This window comes from Neodothiora populina, assembly GCF_041146345.1.
Source record: "Neodothiora populina strain CPC 39397 chromosome Unknown canker_contig_3, whole genome shotgun sequence".
Taxonomy (NCBI): Eukaryota; Fungi; Ascomycota; class Dothideomycetes; order Dothideales; family Dothioraceae; genus Neodothiora; species Neodothiora populina.
Genome location: NW_027191417.1, coordinates 1730223 through 1750279, shown reverse-complemented (window position 1 = coordinate 1750279; position 20057 = coordinate 1730223). Strand labels below are relative to the sequence as shown.

The 20057-nt window shown below is 51.3% G+C and overlaps 7 protein-coding genes across 8 annotated transcripts; 1 reads left to right on the top strand and 6 right to left on the bottom strand.

The window, feature by feature from the left end:
• Positions 1-737: 737 nt before the first annotated feature.
• On the bottom strand, positions 738-2177 carry AAFC00_004971 (uncharacterized protein; the record flags this gene model as incomplete). Its single annotated transcript, XM_069344689.1, has 3 exons — positions 738-770; positions 848-1221; positions 1280-2177. The coding sequence occupies 3 exons, from the start codon at positions 2175-2177 to the stop codon at positions 738-740; spliced, it is 1305 nt and encodes a 434-aa protein (XP_069197124.1).
• A 1757-nt stretch (positions 2178-3934) lies between these two features.
• Positions 3935-5370, bottom strand: AAFC00_004970 (uncharacterized protein; the record flags this gene model as incomplete). 2 transcript variants are annotated; one of them, XM_069344688.1, is made up of 5 exons in its annotated part: positions 3935-3941; positions 4105-4448; positions 4507-4765; positions 4827-5169; positions 5244-5370. In XM_069344688.1, the coding sequence occupies 5 exons, from the start codon at positions 5368-5370 to the stop codon at positions 3935-3937; spliced, it is 1080 nt and encodes a 359-aa protein (XP_069197123.1). The 2 variants fall into 2 exon arrangements, with proteins under 2 accessions (XP_069197123.1, XP_069197122.1); XM_069344687.1 differs by lacking the exon at positions 3935-3941 and having other exon boundaries at positions 4101-4448.
• A 4173-nt stretch (positions 5371-9543) lies between these two features.
• On the bottom strand, positions 9544-11086 carry AAFC00_004969 (uncharacterized protein; the record flags this gene model as incomplete). Its single annotated transcript, XM_069344686.1, has 2 exons — positions 9544-10899; positions 10982-11086. The coding sequence occupies 2 exons, from the start codon at positions 11084-11086 to the stop codon at positions 9544-9546; spliced, it is 1461 nt and encodes a 486-aa protein (XP_069197121.1).
• Positions 11087-12548: 1462 nt separating this feature from the next.
• AAFC00_004968 (uncharacterized protein) lies at positions 12549-12929 on the bottom strand (the record flags this gene model as incomplete). Its single annotated transcript, XM_069348584.1, has 3 exons — positions 12549-12647; positions 12763-12867; positions 12927-12929. 3 exons carry the CDS (start codon positions 12927-12929, stop codon positions 12549-12551), a joined length of 207 nt encoding a protein of 68 aa, XP_069197120.1.
• A 727-nt stretch (positions 12930-13656) lies between these two features.
• Positions 13657-15127, top strand: AAFC00_004967 (uncharacterized protein; the record flags this gene model as incomplete). Its single annotated transcript, XM_069344685.1, has 3 exons — positions 13657-13687; positions 13757-14216; positions 14329-15127. The coding sequence occupies 3 exons, from the start codon at positions 13657-13659 to the stop codon at positions 15125-15127; spliced, it is 1290 nt and encodes a 429-aa protein (XP_069197119.1).
• Positions 15128-15632: 505 nt separating this feature from the next.
• AAFC00_004966 (uncharacterized protein) lies at positions 15633-16724 on the bottom strand (the record flags this gene model as incomplete). Its single annotated transcript, XM_069344684.1, has 3 exons — positions 15633-16312; positions 16420-16501; positions 16554-16724. 3 exons carry the CDS (start codon positions 16722-16724, stop codon positions 15633-15635), a joined length of 933 nt encoding a protein of 310 aa, XP_069197118.1.
• Positions 16725-17373: 649 nt separating this feature from the next.
• AAFC00_004965 (uncharacterized protein) lies at positions 17374-18372 on the bottom strand (the record flags this gene model as incomplete). The annotated part of the gene is made up of 1 exon (XM_069344683.1): positions 17374-18372. One exon carries the CDS (start codon positions 18370-18372, stop codon positions 17374-17376), a length of 999 nt encoding a protein of 332 aa, XP_069197117.1.
• Between the last annotated feature and the right edge of the window lie 1685 nt (positions 18373-20057).

The following is a 20057-nucleotide window of genomic DNA, read 5'->3' as shown; positions in this document are numbered from 1 at the left end:
GCAACTCGTGATTCGCTTCTTGTCTCTTCCTTGGCTTAGCCCTGATGAGATTTCGTTTCGGTATTTGTTAGTAGAGTCAGGTAGGTATTAGGCAGTGAGGCCCCTCCTTCATTCGTGATGATTTAGTACCTGGGGAGACGCAAGGGAAGGAAGGAACATTCACTACCTCTCATCGGGTAAATTTGCTCCGTGCCTTCCCTCCAGGTACCTTAATTACCTGTTTACTTTACTGTATCAAGCCTACCTTAATCCGTCAACCATTGTTCATGGATCACATTGCATTGCCATCCGGCTTACAATCGTCCCATCTAGGAATAAAGAACTGGTCAATGCTGGGAGATCATAAAGATCCCTCAGATAAGTCAAGTATAGAAACACAAATCTCCGACCCACAGAATTTATATGCCAGCAGCAGCGAAAGTACAAAGCATGCGGAAAGTGCGTGATGAGAACTTTGTGTGTATATATTTCGATTATGGTTCCAGTGGATTTGTTTCGCCTCTGAAGACCTAGATAAGTGCATCTGACCAGTCGCCTATCAAGGTTCCAAGGTTTGGTATCTATTTTTCTTTCTACTTCTGTCCCCCCTTGCCTTCTCCTTGTATATATGGATCGGGTTGCTTGTGATCGTAGCCACAATCTCGAGGTTGCATATCGACAAAGTCCGCTTGTGGACGCAGGTAGCCCCTTTCATCTCTCTCGCTCTTTGGGCTCGTAAAGTTCGTCGGCGACTAGACTTATGAACTGAACATGTGTTTGAATTTCTCAATCTGTATTGTGAAGTTGTGTCAGCCATGAGCCCAGAGAAGACGGAAAGAGAAGAGGACACAAAAAAAAAGAGGCTTACTTTTGTGGAAATGTACTTTTCCACCTCCTTGCCCTGCACGCCCTCCTTACCCCCCGTCCTCCAAGCAAGCGGCACCATGCCGACCCTCTGTCTGACCAGTACCTCCTTGCCAGGCCCTTCGACCGCCCGCACCTTCTCAGGGTTGTTGGTAAGCAATCTGATTCCGCGCTCTCGTTCGCGACTGCCTAACGGTCCACCGAGACCGAGATCGACGAGCATGGCGGTCGCGAGGCCGTAGGATCGCGCGTCGGCCGGGTGGCGCAGGAGCAGGTTCGCTTGCAGGGTGTCGTGGCCCAGATCTTGGAGGTTGTAGGCTTTTAGTTTGGACAGGAGGCCGATGCCTCGTCCTTCTTGGCGGAGGTAGATGATGACGCCTGGAGTTTGTTAGCTGCGAGTCTTGTGGCTGAATGATTGAAAGAGAAAGAGACACACCTCCGTAAGGGGAAAGACTCATTAGTCTGGCTGCTTCGTCCAGTTGTTCTCCGCAGTCACATCGTGCTGACCACACGGTTTCGCCAGTGTAGCACTCGCTGTGGATGCGCACGAGCGGAGCCTCTTTCCAGGGATCCGTCGCTTCTTCCTTTTCCGCTTCCTTTTCTTCGTCGTCCTTCTGCGGGGCCTGCACGGGGCTCATAGGTAGAGTTCCCGCCGTATTGTCCGTCGCCTGTGCTGCTGCCGCCTGTCCATTGTTGTTCGGGACAGCAACACCGGCCTCCCGCTTCAGAGCCTCGATGCGCGAACTCGTCCTGCCCGGGAAAAGAGTCCCGACGTACGCACCTCTGATCATTCGATCCTTCTCCGTTTCGCCCTCGCGCGGTGCGTCGAGAGACTTGCTTCGCATGTATGGCCCAAAGACAATGGCCAGGTGCTCCTTGTTGTCTGCATTGTTATGGTAGAGATGGAGGAACATTTCCTGGCCCGTTGTCGTCGGGATGCGGGCGCGCACTTCGCACGACACTTCCGGCAGAGGGTCCAGCTTGGAATTGGTCGTGTCTTCAGGCGTCGAAGTAGCATCAGAGGAGGCGTGGGCGGCGGCGTCGGTCGTCAGAGAAGGATCTATTGGTGTAGACGAGGGCGGGGTGCTCAGATCCAGGGATCCACCGGGTGTGGTGGGAGGTGTGAACGCTGGACTTATGATGGGAGGCACAGAGTAGGATTGAGAGGGCGAAATGGGTGTAGGTTGGGCAATTGATGCGTCATGTCGCTCATAAGGCTTCACGCCCGCCTTGTCGGCGCTGTCTTCGGTCAGATCGTAGTCTGACACTGTACGGCCTAGAGAAGTGCTGTAGTCAGGCCGCGGCGAGGCGTGCGCTGGATATTGGGGCGACATTGTCTTTTTTTTTTGGGGGGGGGGGGGGGGGGTTGATTATTCGAACAGAGATTCGACGAAACCCGGCGCTTCTTTTGTTTTTGAAGAGGTTGAAGAACAGGCGCAGTGCAGGTATAGTATGGACAAGAAATCAACTCCGATAGCAGACAAGCGTGTACAGTCAGTATAATATGTGGCCCCCTTTCAGTTCTCTCGCGCGCAACTCCCGGGGCTCCGAGTGACGATACTTTGATCTGATGTCAGAGGCAAGAAACAGACAGATGACCAACCAAGTAACGTTAGGGAAGACAAGAAACTCAATTGAAGTGGATGGAAAGAGCAAAAGAATGGAAGAGGAAAACAATACAGTCACTCAAGACCAAGAAAGTGACGGAGTTGATCTTTTAGTAGTGCAGTATGGCGTGCGTTATGAGTATTACTGTACAATCTTTATATTACTGACGGTATGTAAGCAAGAGAAACGGAGAGGACCCTCCCATGTGACTAGACCCCAAACCTGACCGACCAAAGCACAATGGTCTACGGCTTTCGATAAGCGGCTACGGCCCCCCGGCTGCTAGGCATCCCTATTGCTAGTACTGATGGCGGGATTATACTATACGAGTACCTACCCGCGGATCTCGTCTGGTCTTCCTCCTCCTCGGTGTAGGCCAATAGCGGACATGATGCCGCGATGTCGCTGTACTATGAGTGTACAGCGTTACACTGCGCTGCGAAACTCCCCACTATCCCTCCCATCCCCCTCCCACCTTTGCCGCAGATCAGATAGAAAGACACCGAAACTCCGAGATGCCGGCCCTGGGCTTGTCTCGAGGCGAACCCTTAAAGCGATGAAGGCTGCGTGCTCTCACGCCGTTATCTGAAGTCTACTGACATCTTCATCGTTATATGCAGAACACAAAACAATTGACTCGTTGGTCAGCTTTTCGTCCCTTAATTGATCGTATTCCCTGGCCTATCGAGAAGCATGTGGAACACCAATTGTTCGTTAAGATTTCCGTAGTCTGCCTAAGCCCGCTTCCGATGACGAAGAACCAAAACGAAGGGGTGACCTAGGTAATTAGGGTCTTCTTCCCTCACGTTTTCCTTGCTGCGGCGTCTACGGCGACGGAATGTTTCATGGTCGTTGTGATGTGGTCTCATACACACGAGTGATCGATTCTAAAACGCCTTTCTATCCGATCATGTTTCTCACATGGCTCGGAGTATGCACAAGTGCGGTTTCACGCGTGGCACTGTCATCAGCTTGCTTACGAGCAAGGAGTAAACGGTTGTATATGCCATTTCCTTTTCGTGCGGTATGGCTCTTTACCACCAGACGGCCAGCGAAGAGAGGCAAGATGACTGAATGCCAAATGGATTTCGAAATTACTAGTACAAGGTTTTGTAAGGGTCATGGTGTCCAGATTGCGTCCCTGCATCCTCTCCTCATTGCCTATACTGAACCCCTTCCCCACTCCCAATATGGTACCTCAAGGTGCCCTTTGTTTTAATATAGGTAACAAATGATGCAAAAACAAACCACCCCTCCCCGCAAAACGACTCGACTGCATGCTTTCAAGGCAAGCAAAACCAAAGGAGACCATCCTTGGTGATCAAAACGCCTCTCCGACACCCGGAATATCCTTGACGGATTGCGCAGAAGAAAAAAACACTGGCTGATATTCCTAAAAAAAACCTGAGCGCCAAAAAATGCATACGAAAACGAAAGAGCAGAAACTCTGCAGATGTTGGTAGCCGCTTTTGCTTCCCAACGCTCAGGTTCTGTTCAAGTCAATGTGTGATTGCTCCAGATCATCGGTGAAAACAAACATATAGGCGTTATAGTGGCGCAATGGGACTAAGGTCAAGAAAACAAGGTTTCTACAAGAAGGGTGTGGTCATGGAAAGGACGAGGGTGGATGCATATGCATAAGAATGCACTCACAGCATCAGCGAATGCAGGTTTCGCTGTACAATCATGTCTTGCACGCTGCGCATCGTCTTCTCGAGCAGATTCGTGTCGGTGGCGTTGGTGTAGTGCACGTAGACCTCCTTGTTGTGGTCGCGCACCATGTTGCGGAACTTGTCTGCGAAGAACTTTTGTCCTGCTTGCACGTCGTCCTCGCTTCCCGTGTAGTCGGGAAAGTGCTCGCTGATTGGCGACCGTCCAGAGCCGACTTTTTCTGAGAAGAGATCGATCTTGTTGAGGAAAAGCACAAGACCTGACTTTTCAAAGTATTTGCTGTTCGCGATCGACTCGAAAAGCATCAGAGCTTCATGCATTTGATTCTGTAAAGCATTTGTGTCAGCCTCATCGGAGAGCGTACCGTTGTAGCAAATGCCTTACTCCATTCTTGTCTTCAATCAGCACATGGTCGTAACCGCTCACTGCCACCAGGAACAGCACAACTTGCACGTTGTCGAAGACATGGATCCACTTCTTTCTCTCTGATCGCTGTCCACCAACATCGAACATCTTGTAGATTAGGTTCCCGGTCTCGAAGATCGTCTCACTGATACCAGTCGTCCGCAAACGTGCGCGAAGGATGTCTTGGTCGTCGGGTAGATAGTCTTTGGCGAAGAGGCGGTTTAAGTCGTTGAGATAGCTAGAACAACATGTCAGCACGACTGACGATTCTCATGTCATCGCACAAGGTCTTGACTGACTATTCGAGGTTGTCATGAAGGGCGTATTCGTGACCCTTGGCAATTGCCGATTGCACTCCCTGATCCGCCCATAGTTGAGTGAAGGCATGCATGCAGTCCAATGGCATCGCATCGTTGGGTCCAATCTCAGGGTCGGCGCAGACAAGCTCCATGTATTTGATGTTCTCCGGAATTGCATATCGAACGTCGTGCTCCTCCATTGCTGCTTGTATGCACTGGAATGCATGTAGGAGATTGCTGAAGATGGTAACTTTCCACTGCTTACGTTCGGACGTCGGGAAGCCCTTGGTGTGGATCAATCGCATCTGCTTGAGCACTGTTGATTTACCACTCTCTCCAGCTCCTGTTGTACGGTGCACGAGTCAGTCCACTTATGCCTTCTGTGGAAATGATATTAGTTCTGCATTCTATACATACCTAGAAGTAGCATCTTCACTTCTCGCGCCTGGCGCTTCTGATCCGCCTTCAATTGCTTTTCGATCTCGGCATTTTTCCGCGCATCCGGATCATCTTGTTTTGAACTACCAAAGCACATGATGCCCATATGGCCGGTGTTGGTATCCTTGACGCTGGTCGAAGTCTGAAGTCGATAGCCGTAGCTTGTGTTGTAGTTCTCTCACACTACAATCTATGGGAAATTTTGACCGACTTGAGTGCTGATTGCTCAGGAATGTCGGACACTTCTAGCTGTGAAGCTGATTACTGCAGCCTTTTTTTTTTGTTATAACCAACGCTTGTTTTGCGGAGTTGGTTTATAGTCTAAGGATTGAACGGCGGCGAGGGAGGAAAATTGATAGCAGTAAGCCAATGGTAAGAAAGAGAGCAGTTCTGACAGATTATGAGCGTGAAAGCGAACAAAGAACGTAGACGAGAGACAGATGGATCGATGCGTGAATACAAGAAGAACGTGGATGGAATGCTTTACCAGCGAAGATGCGCTACATGTGGGGTTCTTCTCATACCCACCGTACCAGGGTCAAGGAGCTAAAGAAATGCAACGGGCGCACTCTAAATTGGCCTGCCGCGCCGTGCTCTCTTTGCCCGGTTATCGTGGTGTGAATTAGATTAATGGGTGAGCTTAATGGGAGAAATTTAAGTTGTGGCTAATCACACCCGCGCAGAGCTCAAACCACTTCAGCATGGCCTCTACCACGCATCCGACGCTTTGTGAATATTCATCTGATTGTTTTTGCCTTTTACGCTGCGACTTTGTCCTTCACCCTTTGTTGTTGATGTGTTTCAGGATGCAGGACTTCGAATACTCGTGACCATGACACCAGCAGCCTCCTGTCACTTGCTCCACAAGCTCTGACATCAGACACCACTGCGGTCACTTGCAGATGACCTGAAAGCCATGCGTCGACCTGCCAGATTGCGTGCTGTCTATACTAGTTGTGGCAGTGATCTACGCACGTGCATACGAACTAGAGTCATGTATGGCGATGTGATGGACATTAGAACATTCACCTGCAGTCCCGACAGGTACGACCGCCTATGATAGTGCTGACCAACCAGCCGCTGCCGAGGAATTGCCTTTTGAAATGCGGCGAGTCCGCCCTCAGAAGGTTTACTCCCACCGGCAAGGTCCCTGCATTTCTCTCAGCATCTTGGTAGCGGTCAATAGGCTCATACGGAAAGTCTTCTCGAACTGAGGAAGCTTTTGAAAAGAGCGTTTCATCTGCTGTATAGGGTCGTTCCCCGCCTGCGTAAGTGCGGTCAATCCAATTAATCGATACATCATTAATGGGCACCAAATTGCTGATGGATCTTCACATCCCAAAGCTTTCCACCTGGTATCTGCTCCTGTGTCCCTCACAGCAGGGTTCATTCTCAAAAGGAGGGAAGTCCTTTACAGGCTGTCGGGTCAAATGGGGACCACCCCCACACGGTGGGTACGTCCCGCTAGGAGTTTGAAGGTGGTACAATTCAGCTTTCCAAAATTGAGACACCACTTATGTCGCTGTGATCGGATCATCCGTCAATGACCGTGAGTATACCGGTAGTCTTGATGTTTTCTTTCGGGTCAAAGTGCTGCCAACTGTAATTCAGCCTTAGATCCGCACCCGCGAATTACAGGTGACATGACTTGTGCTCAACCCAGCATTGAGCAGTCAACCTTGTATTATACTAGGTCCGTTCGCTTAACTTTTTGATCCAATGAATAAGTGTCTCACCACATGCAGGCCTTCGCAACTGACAATGTATTTTGGGTTGTGACAAGCCGCCAAGGTGACGTTAATGGCCGCGCATATTTCACTGGCTGTGATATGAGGTTTCACGCAGAATTTGTTGTAGTGATGAGCCATCCAGTGATAGTGGAGCTTCAAGGGGCGGCTTGTTGCGATCTTGGTAGCATACAGTACCTAGGTTCACATGGCCAGCGTCGGCATGGTATTGACAGAAGAGTTACCGAGCACTCCTGATTGAGCGCTCTCAGCTCTGCCGTTACTGTCGTTGTTGCTGCTGCTTCTGAGAATCCAATAGAAATGCCCACGTCTCGCAATCCCAGTACCTAGACCTCACAGGTTCCTTGTCAAGTACTGGCCGACTGGTTCGAACAGGCGACTGCCGGTGACGCCCATGTTTCGCCCGAAGCATCGTCATGCTAAGGCCCACAGAAAGTCACCCTTGCGCCGGCTTCTGCGTTCGATCCAGTTTTCAGATAGAGTATTTCGCATTCAAAACGCGCTTCGGTGCTTATCAGACTAGTAGATCCTTCCGGCTTCCATGCAGCCACCACGTGCACCAAGCTCTGCCATACAGAGTCATGACCACGCTCGAGCTAACCACACAAGTGGCGCCGAGGGTCCGAAATGGTGAAAGCTCCCTACAAATAACGAAGGCTTCACCATCGAGACACAGGAAGATTTACATTGACACCTGAACATGGTTTAAGCACGCACAGCGGCGTCGCTCGATACTGCTTAGCGAAATGGCAGATGTTCTGTGGCGTGGGAATAGCCTCGGTAGAATGGTGCGTTGACTGCAATCAGCTAGAATGATTCAGCGATGAATCATGTTGATCCGGCGTAGAATACAGTCCACCCATCATCAGGAGATGTACGACATATAGCTCTTGTTTACACTCCGCACTACAAACCCATAGAACACACAAGTATGGACAACCCTTCCTTACAACCCAGACATCAGGCAGCACGATAGCGAACTCGCCAAAATTACACAATTCTTCATAGGCAATTTCCGAGGCCACAATCATTGCGTGTATGTCGAGTTGAGCATCGACACTGTCTTACTTGGCCAGCCATACCGGAGAACCGTATGTGCGTGCTCGTTTCCTGCGGATGATTTTCTCTTATTATCGAAATGGTCGATCTGTGAACAGGCCATTGGCCTACCGGTCGGTTTTTGGGGACGATCGTCTGGGTGGAGTGATGCCAGTGTCGTGGCGAGATATGCTCTCCTCATCCTCGGCCTCTACAGTACAAGCCACAGTCGCCCACATACCCACTTTGCGTGCGCATCGAGGTCGATTGGCTGATGCCTCCGGACTTATCTGGGTAGAATATTCAGCATCATCGAATCGTGAAACCCCTTGCTTCATGCCACTCCATGGTTCAATAGGCTTGCTATACACATCTATTAAAAGACGAATTTTGATCGTCCAGGTCGACTCTTGGAAGACCTTGTGTCTGTATCAGTATGAAACGGGGACCCTCATCATGAGGGGAAAGGTGCCCAAGTGATGGACATGGTCCCGACTGAGGCTCATGCTCACGCTATTCGTTCAATTTGTCATGACCTCTACTCTCGGTTGGCGAGTTCGGTCAGGACAGAAATCCCTGAACTCCAAATAGGCAAAGATCATGCTTGCAAGGGGGGGACTTGTTGCCCAATCGAGTCATCGTGTGCCGTGCGACAGTCGTCTAACCATACCTCGTAGGTTCGCGTAATTGGTATTTATACCATCCCAATTAAAATTCATGGGACCCAGGATGAACATGATGTGGTAGCTACCCATTGTGGAGTGACTGCGAGCTATATAGCCGCCGAGACGTTAAAATCATCAGCACGTGACACTATCCCGAATTTCAAACTCGGCTCAGCTTCGATAGTATAACGGTTAGTACGGAGGTCTCATATTATGCATGACTTGGTCCAAGACTAGGAAATCCTTAGATCTGAGTTCGATTCTCAGTCGAAGCAATATTTCTTTTGTCATGCAACTCTATACATCAGTAGAATTATGTCTTTTGGCAAAGCATGCCTTTTTTTCTTTTTTTCTTCTTTTCCATATCTTCAGCAATACATGTCGGCCATGTTGTTGACTATGTGAAAAAGTATGTGCTGGGCACACATACACAACGCGCACGATATTCAAGTCAGATCTGTGAAAAGTCTCGGTCTTCAAACTGTCACAGGAAGATGACAGAACGTGGTGCTTGCAAGGTGCTGCATTTATGCTTCCAGACTCTTGTATCGAGGATCATCGATACCACGAGGTACAGTACCAATGGGCGCTAAAAAGAGCAAAAGATTGCAAAAACATCAACCGCAAAACGTACGACAGCAGGGATTCCCAGGTAGTCACCTACCCTAGTACTAATCTGCCGGTCAACTGCTTATGTCTGGCAGAGCGGACGGGATGCCCAGTTCTCAGCTGCCTATGGTCGTACGTGACAGTAGGTGGAAAAAGCGGCTTCATAAGGCCTGGTTGTTTGAGATGTGTGGCGTCATCTACATTACTACTTCACTCTGATCATAGTTCGTCTCTCTTTCTGCTCGTTGGCGAACCTCTTGGTCTCAGTCTATACGCCATGACACCGTGTCTGGGTACCTCTGCAGTCACTGTACCCATGGCATCAACGACCCCGACATTCTTGCCGAACAAGATCGACTTATTGGCTGCAATACCGTCCGCAAAGCTAGTCTCAGTTGCGTTCCAGTAGTGGTTCGTAACATTCATTGCAGCCATGGTGCTGTTGCTTTCGAGAATCATGTTCGCAGTACTGTTTGGCATTCGGTTGGCCCAGAGGTCATACACGTCCCAGCTCTGCTTCACCTCGTCGGACTCGGCGCCGCCGCTGTCGACAAAGATGTCGGCAAGAGTGGCGTTCATGCTCATGGGTGAGTTTGCGCCGTTCAGCAGGACGAGGATGTAGTCGCCCTGGGAAAGACTACCGCTCCACATGCTGATTTCGCCCTCCCCGTTCTCATCTGGGTCAAGAAAGTAGCGCCACTTGCGAACGATTGATGAGCCGGAGGGGTCTTGGCTAATGGCTAGTATGGCCGGATTGGTGTATATACTGTATGCGTTTGCGTCCAGAGCTCTCACGTCTGTACCAATGATCATGGGTGATTTGGTTGCGGCCCACATAGTCATATGAAGTTTGTATTCCTCGTCGTTCATGCCACCGTTGCCAATCTCAAGCATATCTAGATCGGACCAGGCTCCGGGTTGAGACTTTGAAGGGAATGCGGCTTGCTTGTTGAGAATGTTCATGACACTGCAATGGAAGCCAGGGAGGTTGCAGTCGTAAGCCTCCGTGCAAGGGCATCGAGGATCGGGACGATTGAAGGAGTCGGTGATGTCGCCAGACATACGCCACGAGTTTGCTACTGTCTGTGCCCAATTCCAGGGGCTGTCCTCACCCCAATTGCACATGGAATAGAGGATGGGTCGCCCTGTAGCATTGAGCGCATTACTCATTGTCTTGTAGCGAGCCTGAGTGATCTGAGGGGTGCCGCTCTGACCTTCGTTATAGCAGTTGTCGTACTTCAAGTAATCTACGCCCCAGCTTGCAAAGGTCGCAGCATCCACGGTCTCGTGTCCGAGACTACCAGAGTACATACCGCAAGTATAGGCGCCAGCATCCGAGTACATGCCAAACCCCATCCCGAGGGAGTGGATATGGTCAGCGACATACTTCATGCCGTTTGGAAACTTTGTCTGATCCGGGTTGAGCATTTCATTACTCGTGCGACCATCTGACCAGCAGTCATCGAGAACGACGTAGTGATAGCCAGCGTCGCGGAAACCGAGATCAACTAGGGTTTGGGCTGTACTCAGGATCAATTCCTCGTCGACATCACAGGCGAACGTGTTCCATGTGTTCTGGCTTGATCGTCAGTCTTGGTGATTCATGTTTCAAAGTGATCACCATATTCAAGTCTGGAAGGTGTACGAAACAACTTACCCAGCCCATCTGCGGCGTCAGAGCGAGTCCATTTGTGACAAAGTTAGCAGCTGCGGCTTCACTCGCTAGCAGCGCAATGCTGCTCCAAAGCACCTTGGTAAACATGACGACAATATCTTAAGTGCAAAGTCTTGAACTTGACCGCCAGAAGAGGGCGCTCTTCGCTTCTTATATGCTGCATCTGTGGTGTGACTGGTGTATACAAACCCACATTATGGCGGGGTAGGAACAGGCGGGGCAGTAACATGCATAGTGGGTTCTGACCGGATCATCCAGTATATCGGTCCGAGTGTGTCATTGAGGATAGAGGAGGCTGGAAAGGAAGACCTGATCGACAGTCGCGCACGAGGCAAGTCAAGGTACACCTTGAATGACCCACATGTAAAGGCTAATTGGAGATGGGTATTGAATAGAAATGACTGTCACATACAAGACACCAGAAACTTCAGTAGTGATTAGTGAGAGTTGAGAGTTCTGCAGGTCGCATGGTAAGTGCTTTCCGCTGTCTCGCGTTCCCAATGATTGATTGATGAGACTCCCAATCACCATGTACAAATTTATTCTGCCATGGACATCTACTGTCGATCTCGGCATGGCATTTATCCTTACCAGGTACCATAGTGACGTAGTACATGCCAGGTGACCTTGTGGGGTAAGATCTCGGGAGATCCTTGTGGGGGAAGTGGGGATTTGTTCGCGGAGAATCGAGAATATATTTGTCCTGCGGAGGTCTTTCGCGAAAGTAGGACCGGACGACCCATGGTCGTCTTAAAAACCTGCAAGACAGTGGGTCCGGGACTTCAGTGTTGTAGGCGGTCAAGGAAAGCCAGAATCTACTAATCGTTGTGCTCACGATTTGTATCCTGAAGCAAGCTTGTTCTTCGTAGATCTAGTTGTAGTATATCTCGCCATGAGCGAAGCTACCTCGTTTATACTTGGAGACTAAAGCATACTCCAGGTTCGCCTGATATGCGTTCAAGGTCTAGAAGCCATGAGTCTTCAAGGACTTTATGCCGAGACTGCAAACACCGAGGTGAAAGGTTCTTGAGCTAGCAAGTAGACCTGAACTTCTGACAATCATCTATCTAATATTCTTTTCTTTACCCGTGATCCATCAGCATGTTCTGATACTCCATGTTCTGGTCTCAGATACAGGCCGTCAACGCACTTGCCTGCAAACACATTGCCATCACTCTAAAAGTCGCATGACTCAGCAATCAATTGTGCAAGTTGCTCCAACGCTGTCTGATCATCCTGATCGAATCCACTTTTCACAGCGCAGTCGATGTCGATGATGGCAACGACCTAAACATCTTAGTCAAGGCTACCTTGGAACATGATATCCCGGCATGAGAACCATACCTTTCCGTTCTGTATGACAGGAACGACAATTTCACTTTGTGAGTCGCCGTCGCATGCAATATGTCCAGGGAAGTCGTCTACGTCCGGCACCAGCTGCGTTTTCGCTTCCTTTGCAGCAGCCCCACATACACCTCGCCCGAAAGCGATGGTCTGGCATGCGACTTTACCTTGGAAAGGACCCAGTATCAAGTTACTTGGGTTGGATTTATCCAGCACATAGAATCCAGCCCAGTTCACCGCATTCGATGGCGCAGGTAGAGCGTGCAGGGCGTGCCAGAGAAGGGAAGCTGCATTTGCAAGATTGCTATGAAATCCAGTCAGTTATGTGATTCAGGCACGCATTCCTAAGTCGACGACATACCAGACCTAGGTTCAGTCAGCTTCTGTTTCTGCGTCTGTAGAGTTCACTGCTGACTTACCCAATTTCTCTGTTCGAAAAACAGCGCCCGCGCTTGCTCTAGAACCTGAGCATACGCATCCTTCTTGCTCACGTTGGTGTCAAAATTCGAGGCATCTGCGTGTACCTTTACGATTCAGCCAAGTCTTCCTGGTATTAATGTTATATTGGTTCCGAAACCCGTACCATTTTTGTCAACGATGTCTGCCTTGTGTGCCTGGCGCAAGCATAAATTTGAGAGGTGAAGATTCACATGAGAAATGAAGCAAGCTTGGCGTCGGCGTCAGGTCGGCCGGCTTCACACATCTGATCACCTCACAAGACGCTTCGCTGATCGCAGACACATGAGATATCGAGTCAACCAATAACATTGACTCGGTTTATTCCATGTAAATAGGTGACTGCAAGTACGACGAGCACCATGAATGCAATCTTGTCCCCCCTGGATTGTATGGGGATTTGGTCACTGCATTTTCTCATCCTGTCGAATTTTGTCGCCATCAATGAGGTCGCAACACAATAACGCTGGATTACGAGACTGGGGCGCTCCACGCTACGATTTATCTCCCGGACACATGTTAATTCAAACGCTGCTCGGTTCAGAGAAGACGGTTCATTGAGAGCTATAGGGAAATAGAGTGAACGAGGATGGCCTCAGGCGTCTACCGAAGACAGGGCTTGGCGGTCATATGAAGCCGAGGCGCCTCGGTCATCGACTCTCCACACTCCCTCCACACTAGAAAGAGAGATACATCATCATCCCCGGACTGTCACAAGCGCGCAAGGAGGGACAGAAAGTACAGTAGTAGAGTTGATTATCTTTGTTTTCCTATCCTCATCTGCTTTCTCTCATCCATACATTCTTCCTCCACTTTTACCTTTTTCCATTTCAACGAGTTCAAGTATAAACGTCAATATGGCCAACCAGACAGGCAAACCTAGCATGGGTAAGAACGACCACTGATCAGTTCCGTGTCGAACTATATACCGAAGCTCAGTCTGATCTCGTACGATAGCTCAAGAGCGACTGTCTCAAGTTTCTTCACATCTTCGTGCTTCCGAGGTAGATCTGCCTCCAAACAAGAAAGCCATCCTAGAGAAGCACCCAGACGACATTGTCGTCACCGCATGTCTAAGGACTCCCCTCACCAAGGGCGGCAAGGGTGGATTCAAGGACACAGCGGCGGCGGACTTACTACAAGGCGCATTCAAGGCTCTGATCGAGCGTAGCAAGATGGACCCTTCTCTCGTGGAAGACATAGCGGTCGGTTCTGTGCTCCCTCCAGGTGGAGGCGCGACTGAGTTCAGAGCTGCCGCTTTGGCTGCTGGGTTTCCAGATACCGCTGCAGTGCACTCCTTGAACAGACAGTGCAGCAGTGGTTTGCAGGCTTGCGTTGAGATTGCAAACGCGATCAAATGCGGCATGATTGAGATTGGCGTTGGCGCGGGCGTCGAGAGCATGAGCTCGCAATATGGGTTCGTTATTTTACCTTTTTCTTTTTGTCCTCTTTTACTTTCCCTTCCAGCTCGTCATCACTCTCCATGCTCAACATATACCCCTGTGCAGTCTGCTTACCAACCGTCACAGCCCTGGCGCAGTCACCGAGTTCTCGGATCTTCTAAACAACAACAAGTCCGCCGCGGAATGCAAGGTACCCATGGGCGTGCTCTCGGAGCACATGGCCAAAGACAAGCAGATCACACGCAAAGACCAAGACGAGTTCGCCGCCTCGTCATACGCCAAAGCCGCCGCAGCGCAAACGGGCGGCCTGTTCGACGAGGAAATCGTGCCCCTGACAGTCAAATATACGGACCCCAAGACGGACGAAGAAACGACCCTAACCGTCAGCAAAGACGACGGCGTACGTCCCGGCGTGACGGCCGAGTCTCTCTCCAAGATCCGGCCCGCGTTCGCCAAAGACGGCAGCATCCACGGCGGCAACGCCTCGCAGATCAGCGACGGCGCCGCCGCGGTCCTGCTCATGAAGCGCAGCACAGCGGTGAAGCTCGGCCAGCAGATCATCGGCAAATACGTGACCGCAAGTGTCGTCGGCGTGCCTCCTCTGCTCATGGGCATCGGACCGTGGAAAGCCATCCCCGTGGCGCTGGAGAAGGCAGGCATCGCCAAGGACGACGTCGACGTCTGGGAGATCAACGAGGCGTTCGCCAGTCAGTGCCTGTTCTGCGTCAGGGAGCTGGGCATCGATATGGCCAAGGTCAATCCCAAGGGCGGCGCCATTGCGCTCGGTCACCCGCTTGGTTGCACGGGTGCAAGACAGGTCAGTACGTTGCTGTATGAGCTCAAGAGGAGAAAGGAGCAGATTGGTGTGACTAGTATGTGTGTGGGTACCGGTATGGGAATGGCTGCTGTCTGGGTTGCCGAGTAGTAGTGACAGCAGGCGACTACATGGGCCTCCATTACTAGTCTTCTGCAAACGGTTCATCGACCCTCGGTATCATTAGACTCCTCGACAGATACGTTGCGTATATAACATGGTTTTGACAACGACCGACGTGTGATGAGAACACCCAACCTCCATTCTCGAGTGCATGATGCAAGTGAAAAAGGTGGGCGTGTCGATTCGCCTTCTATGTTCCCGCCTAGGGATGCGTGCAAAAGAATTACATGTAAGATCCCAGTCTGCCTGTAGCTCCAGAACTCAGGCGTGAGTGATTGGGGACGAAAAACGCCCGGTGGGTATCCATTCCTTCGCTATACCAAGTGTTGATGCAAGATAAGTCATGTCTCTAAGCGTTCTGCGAACTTCTATCTGGTGTTCGAGGCCGAGCGTGCGAGATGTTGTCTCTGAATGATGATCCGTGTCGCTTTCGGTAGAAGGATGTCCCGGTCATGTTGCTGGTTGCAGTGTCGAAGCACGTGTGATGTGTCTCTCACATCAACCCCAAACCCATCATGCGGCCCCTCCCTCTAGCCAGCGCCCCAGGCCCACCATCGCCATCTCTTGCATCCCCAGCAGCACCATCTCTCCTCTCTCCTCCTCCTCCTCCTCCTCCTCCTCCTCCTCCTCCTCCCTCCTCGTCACTCCCGCTCTCATCACTACTATCCCAATCGCCGCCGTGCCCGTTCCCATCCTCCCACCCAGCCATACGTCGCAATATCCTATTCTCCTCTCTGAGCCCCTGCAAGCGGCGTCGATTCTTCGTCTCGCCCTCGCCAACCTCCTTATACGCGCTGCGAACCCCCTCAGCCAGCCTTCCCAACCCCGCCTGCCAGGCCTGATGCACGAGCTGCGCCTGCACCGTCTCGTTGCGCGCCTGCTCGAGCAGCGAGTTATAGTGAGCGTGCAGCGCGATGGTGTGCGACTGGGCTTCGTAGGCGTGCTGGCGCAGGCGCGCCGTCGTCTCTTGCAGCGCGGACTCGTAGGCGCTCAGAAGCGAGTCTTGCGATGTGGATTGGGTCTCGAGGTCGGCGATGGCGGTCTGCGCGTGCGCTAGGGCGTTGTTCAGGTAGGCGATCTGCGCTTGTTGTGGTTGTTGCGGTTGTTGGCTGGCGTTGGTGGTGGTGGTTCTGGTTGTTGAGGTCGAGGGTGACTGCTGCTGGGGGTGTGATGCTGTGAGAGGGTTGGCGCGTCAGTAGGCTGCAAGGCATGGCATGCTGCGAGGTTCCAGCATGTGTCGTGGTAGTGGTGAGCTGGATCAAAGGACAGCAGTAGCATACCAGAGTCTCCATTGACGAGTCCATTCTCCTGCGGCGGCAGGAGCGAGAGGTGCTGCACTTGCACTTGCGCTTGCGGTCTGGTCTGTGACAGAGATTAAGATCAAACACCGGTCAGAAAGTGCAATACCGCATACCTGTGCCCTCGCGATACTCTCCCTCAAGTCCTCGTATTTCTGCCGGTTCTCCTGCAGTTGACTGCTCAATTCCTCGACCAGCTTCCATATGTGCTGCACGTCGTTGTGGTGGCCTGCGTTTGGCAGTATCCCGCCTCCTGGCGCATATGGGACCCCCACCCCGGGGTTCATGCCGTTGGGTGCTGCCATCATTTGGTGCTTGTTGTTGTTGTTGTTGTTGTTCTTGTTGGGCTTTCACGGTCCCTTGTCATATGAGTGGCTATGGAGAGGGGTGAGAGAATGAACGGGGTCTGGAGAAGTGCAAGCAGAAGCACGCGGGTGGTCAACAGAGATGTATGTTCAATATAAGATCATCTTTACTCTGGAAACTAGTCAAGTAGTGACAGATGGTCGGGCCAGAGTCGAGATTCGGAGTCTGGGGTTTAGCTAATTAATTACTGCTAGTTGAGGTCGACCCTCGTGTTGAGTTTCAACTTCGCCTCTGAGCTGAATCACATCCATAGCAACTGTACTGTCAGAGCCATTTGGACCGACGGGCGAGATGCATCCAGCATGACGAATCATCACATCCGCTTGGCCTTGTTGTTCTATCATTCGCTGAATTAATCATTTATTAATGCTATGGATTCTCCACGAATCACTGAATCTCCTTGGCAGCGACTAACCCACCATCTAACCCATCGTCTTTTACTCATATAGCCACTCCGAGTGCTGCTTTCTGCCCGCCACCTCACCTTCAGCTGTGACTTGTACAACCGAGCCACTAGGACTTGTGATCACCGCCAGTCCGTCACAAGCCATATCTGCTGTGATGGATTGCCTACGTAGACTTCGTGTCCGCTCTGGCCTGGCCAAGACCGCTTGCATCGATCTCTGCTAAGGTATCGTAACGACTTCGCGAAGCCTCATCTCTCGCGCCATGCCCGGCAGTGTCGTCTACCTCTTGTTCCGAATGCGCTGTATGTAGGTCTTCCTCATCTATGACTTGTCCCTCGACAGAGTCATTGTCCTCGATCTCCCTGACATCCACCTGCAAGCTTCTCCTGCGCCTTGGCATGGGGCTTGCGTAGCCACCATGCTCCTCCTCCTGCGCGTGAGCTCGTTCTTTGCCCTTGCCTAGGACTGGGACAGGTGTAGTTATGGACGAGTCTCGGGATCTGCTACCTGCGAATGAGCCTCTCCTACTTCTTGGCATCATACCTTTGCCCGTGATAGAGTTGTGGTCACGACCAGCAGGCGGACCATGCAAGACCAGGGAGAGCAAGTCATCAGAAGCAAGCTCTCTTGACTTATATCCTCGTGCGCGCAGCTTCTCGTCTTCCAACATCACCCGGTCCGACTTGTCTGAATTATTGCTCTCTCGCAACTCCTTGGCGACTCGTCGGAAGTACGCCGTATCCTCCTCGTTGTGGCTCTTGTTCCGCATCGCTCTTCTCATTTGTGTCTGCAGATCACCTTCGAGGTTTTCCAGCAGCGTGTCGTTGGCAACAGCCTCGTTGTCAGTGAGAGGTACTTCGTCCTTACAGGCGGCGCGCTCTCGAGCTAGACGACGTTGCATATCCTGCATGAGTTGAGCATCTTCGTGGGGTGCTACTTCACGAACCGTTTGCGACATCTCGCCTTCCGTCGCCGGAGGTGGAGGTACATCATCCTCATAGCTTGGAGGGGATGTCTCCAAACCCCCAGATGTAGACATTGGAATATTGGCCCGATCATCAGCAGTTCTGTGTGCATCTTCCCATCTCTCGCTCTTGTTTCTGGTCAGCACGTTTCTCACCGAATGAGCTAGTTTCTTTCCTTTCTCTCTCAGGTCGTGCATGTCGATGGGGATTTTTGACAATGGCTCGCCATCAGATGGGTTTATCCTTCCAGATCGCAGCCGAGAATTGCTCGGCCCTTCCATAGGATCACTAGGGCCGCGTGTGCGAACAAGTGGTGGTCGTCCAGAGGGTGAATTCATCTGACTTGTCGATGGTCCACTGGAGGAGCTTCGAGATCGTAAGCCTTGTAGTCTACGTCGGAAGCTCAAAAACCGCTTCCCATGATCAAAAGTATCTGGGCTTCTGGCTTCATCGCGAAGGATCCTGTCAAGCTCATCACTGTTACGACCGTATAGTCGCCCAAGATCCCACTCGATCGGATCGATGGGTGGCGCCTCGCCGTGGTATGACCCATCCTTAGCGCTCCGTCTCGGGCCATAGTGCCGAACATATTCTCCGTAATGCATCCTGGCAGGGTCTGCCTCGTGAATAGTGTACTCGTCCGGTGGACTACTCACTTTCTTTACCGATGTAGTGCTGGTTCCCCTGCCTTTTCCTTTCCATCTAGCACAACTGGGTGGAGTAGCAATGACTTCGTGCCCGCGGCGAGGTCCTGACAATAACCTTGTGCCATACAACGCACCAGATCTCCCAAGCGACCCTCCGATTGAGCTACTCTTTATGTGACCGGAGCGTGGTGAGCCAGAAGATCGTTCAATCCCTACGATTGACACGCGTTCGTTAGGTTCAATAATTTGACTCCTTGCTCCTTCTTCTTCGTCACCGTAGCGTAGAAATTGTCCGACATCTGCAACAGCAAATCGCCGAGAGATCCTCGTATCGAACGGTGGACTTGTAGACTGGTCGAGGATTCTCGCTTGCGAATGTGTCACTGTGTGGAATGTGTCTTCTTCCGCTTCATCTTCGTTTTCGGTATCACTGATGCAGTTCTGGGCATTCTCGTCATGGTCGGAGTCTTGGTAGTTTGAAAATTGTTCTGCTCCGCCCCGAAGTCTTCGAAGCTGAGACCACTGTACAGTACCGGTGATCCTGCCTGATGATTGCGGACCGGTCGACGTGTCCAGATCCAATGAGGGCTCCTCGAAAGACTGATCGTAAGTGCCTCCTCTCAAGTGAGCATGTCGGTTTCTGTTCACTCGGTTCTCTGTGCAGGGTATTCCCAGATACCAGATACTGAACGAACCGTCCGGCTGGTGAACCACCGTTCCTCGTTCAAGGTAGGTACGTGCACTATTGTCCGTAGGTATCGTTCCACCGTATAACGATGTGCGAGAATCAGACAGACTGCCAGCCCTAGAATGCATGTCTTCCCGAGAGTTCGCCAAAGCCGAATCTGGCTCGTTATGACTATGATCAATCACTTGTGATGCAAGAGCAGCGCCGTCACTACCAGAAAAAGCCGAGTCGATGCCTCTGGAGGCAGTATCATCTCTTGTCCATTCTAGAAACCTTGAAGGAAGAGGCGATGACGATGCTGCATTAAACGATGGCGGGCCCGGACTACCACTCCACTGTCCGCTGACTCGTCTCCTCATCCGAATCGTCCTCATGCCTTGTCTTCTAGACCCAGGGCTTGCCTGGAATTCGTTCGATCGTGGAGGAGATGACTCTGGAGTGTGAGGCAGAATGGATCCTTGCGACAGATTCCGATATTGTGGACGAGATTGATCTCTTCGTGGCTCTGGGAAAATCTCATCGCGGACATTGGTCGAATCAGTCTGAT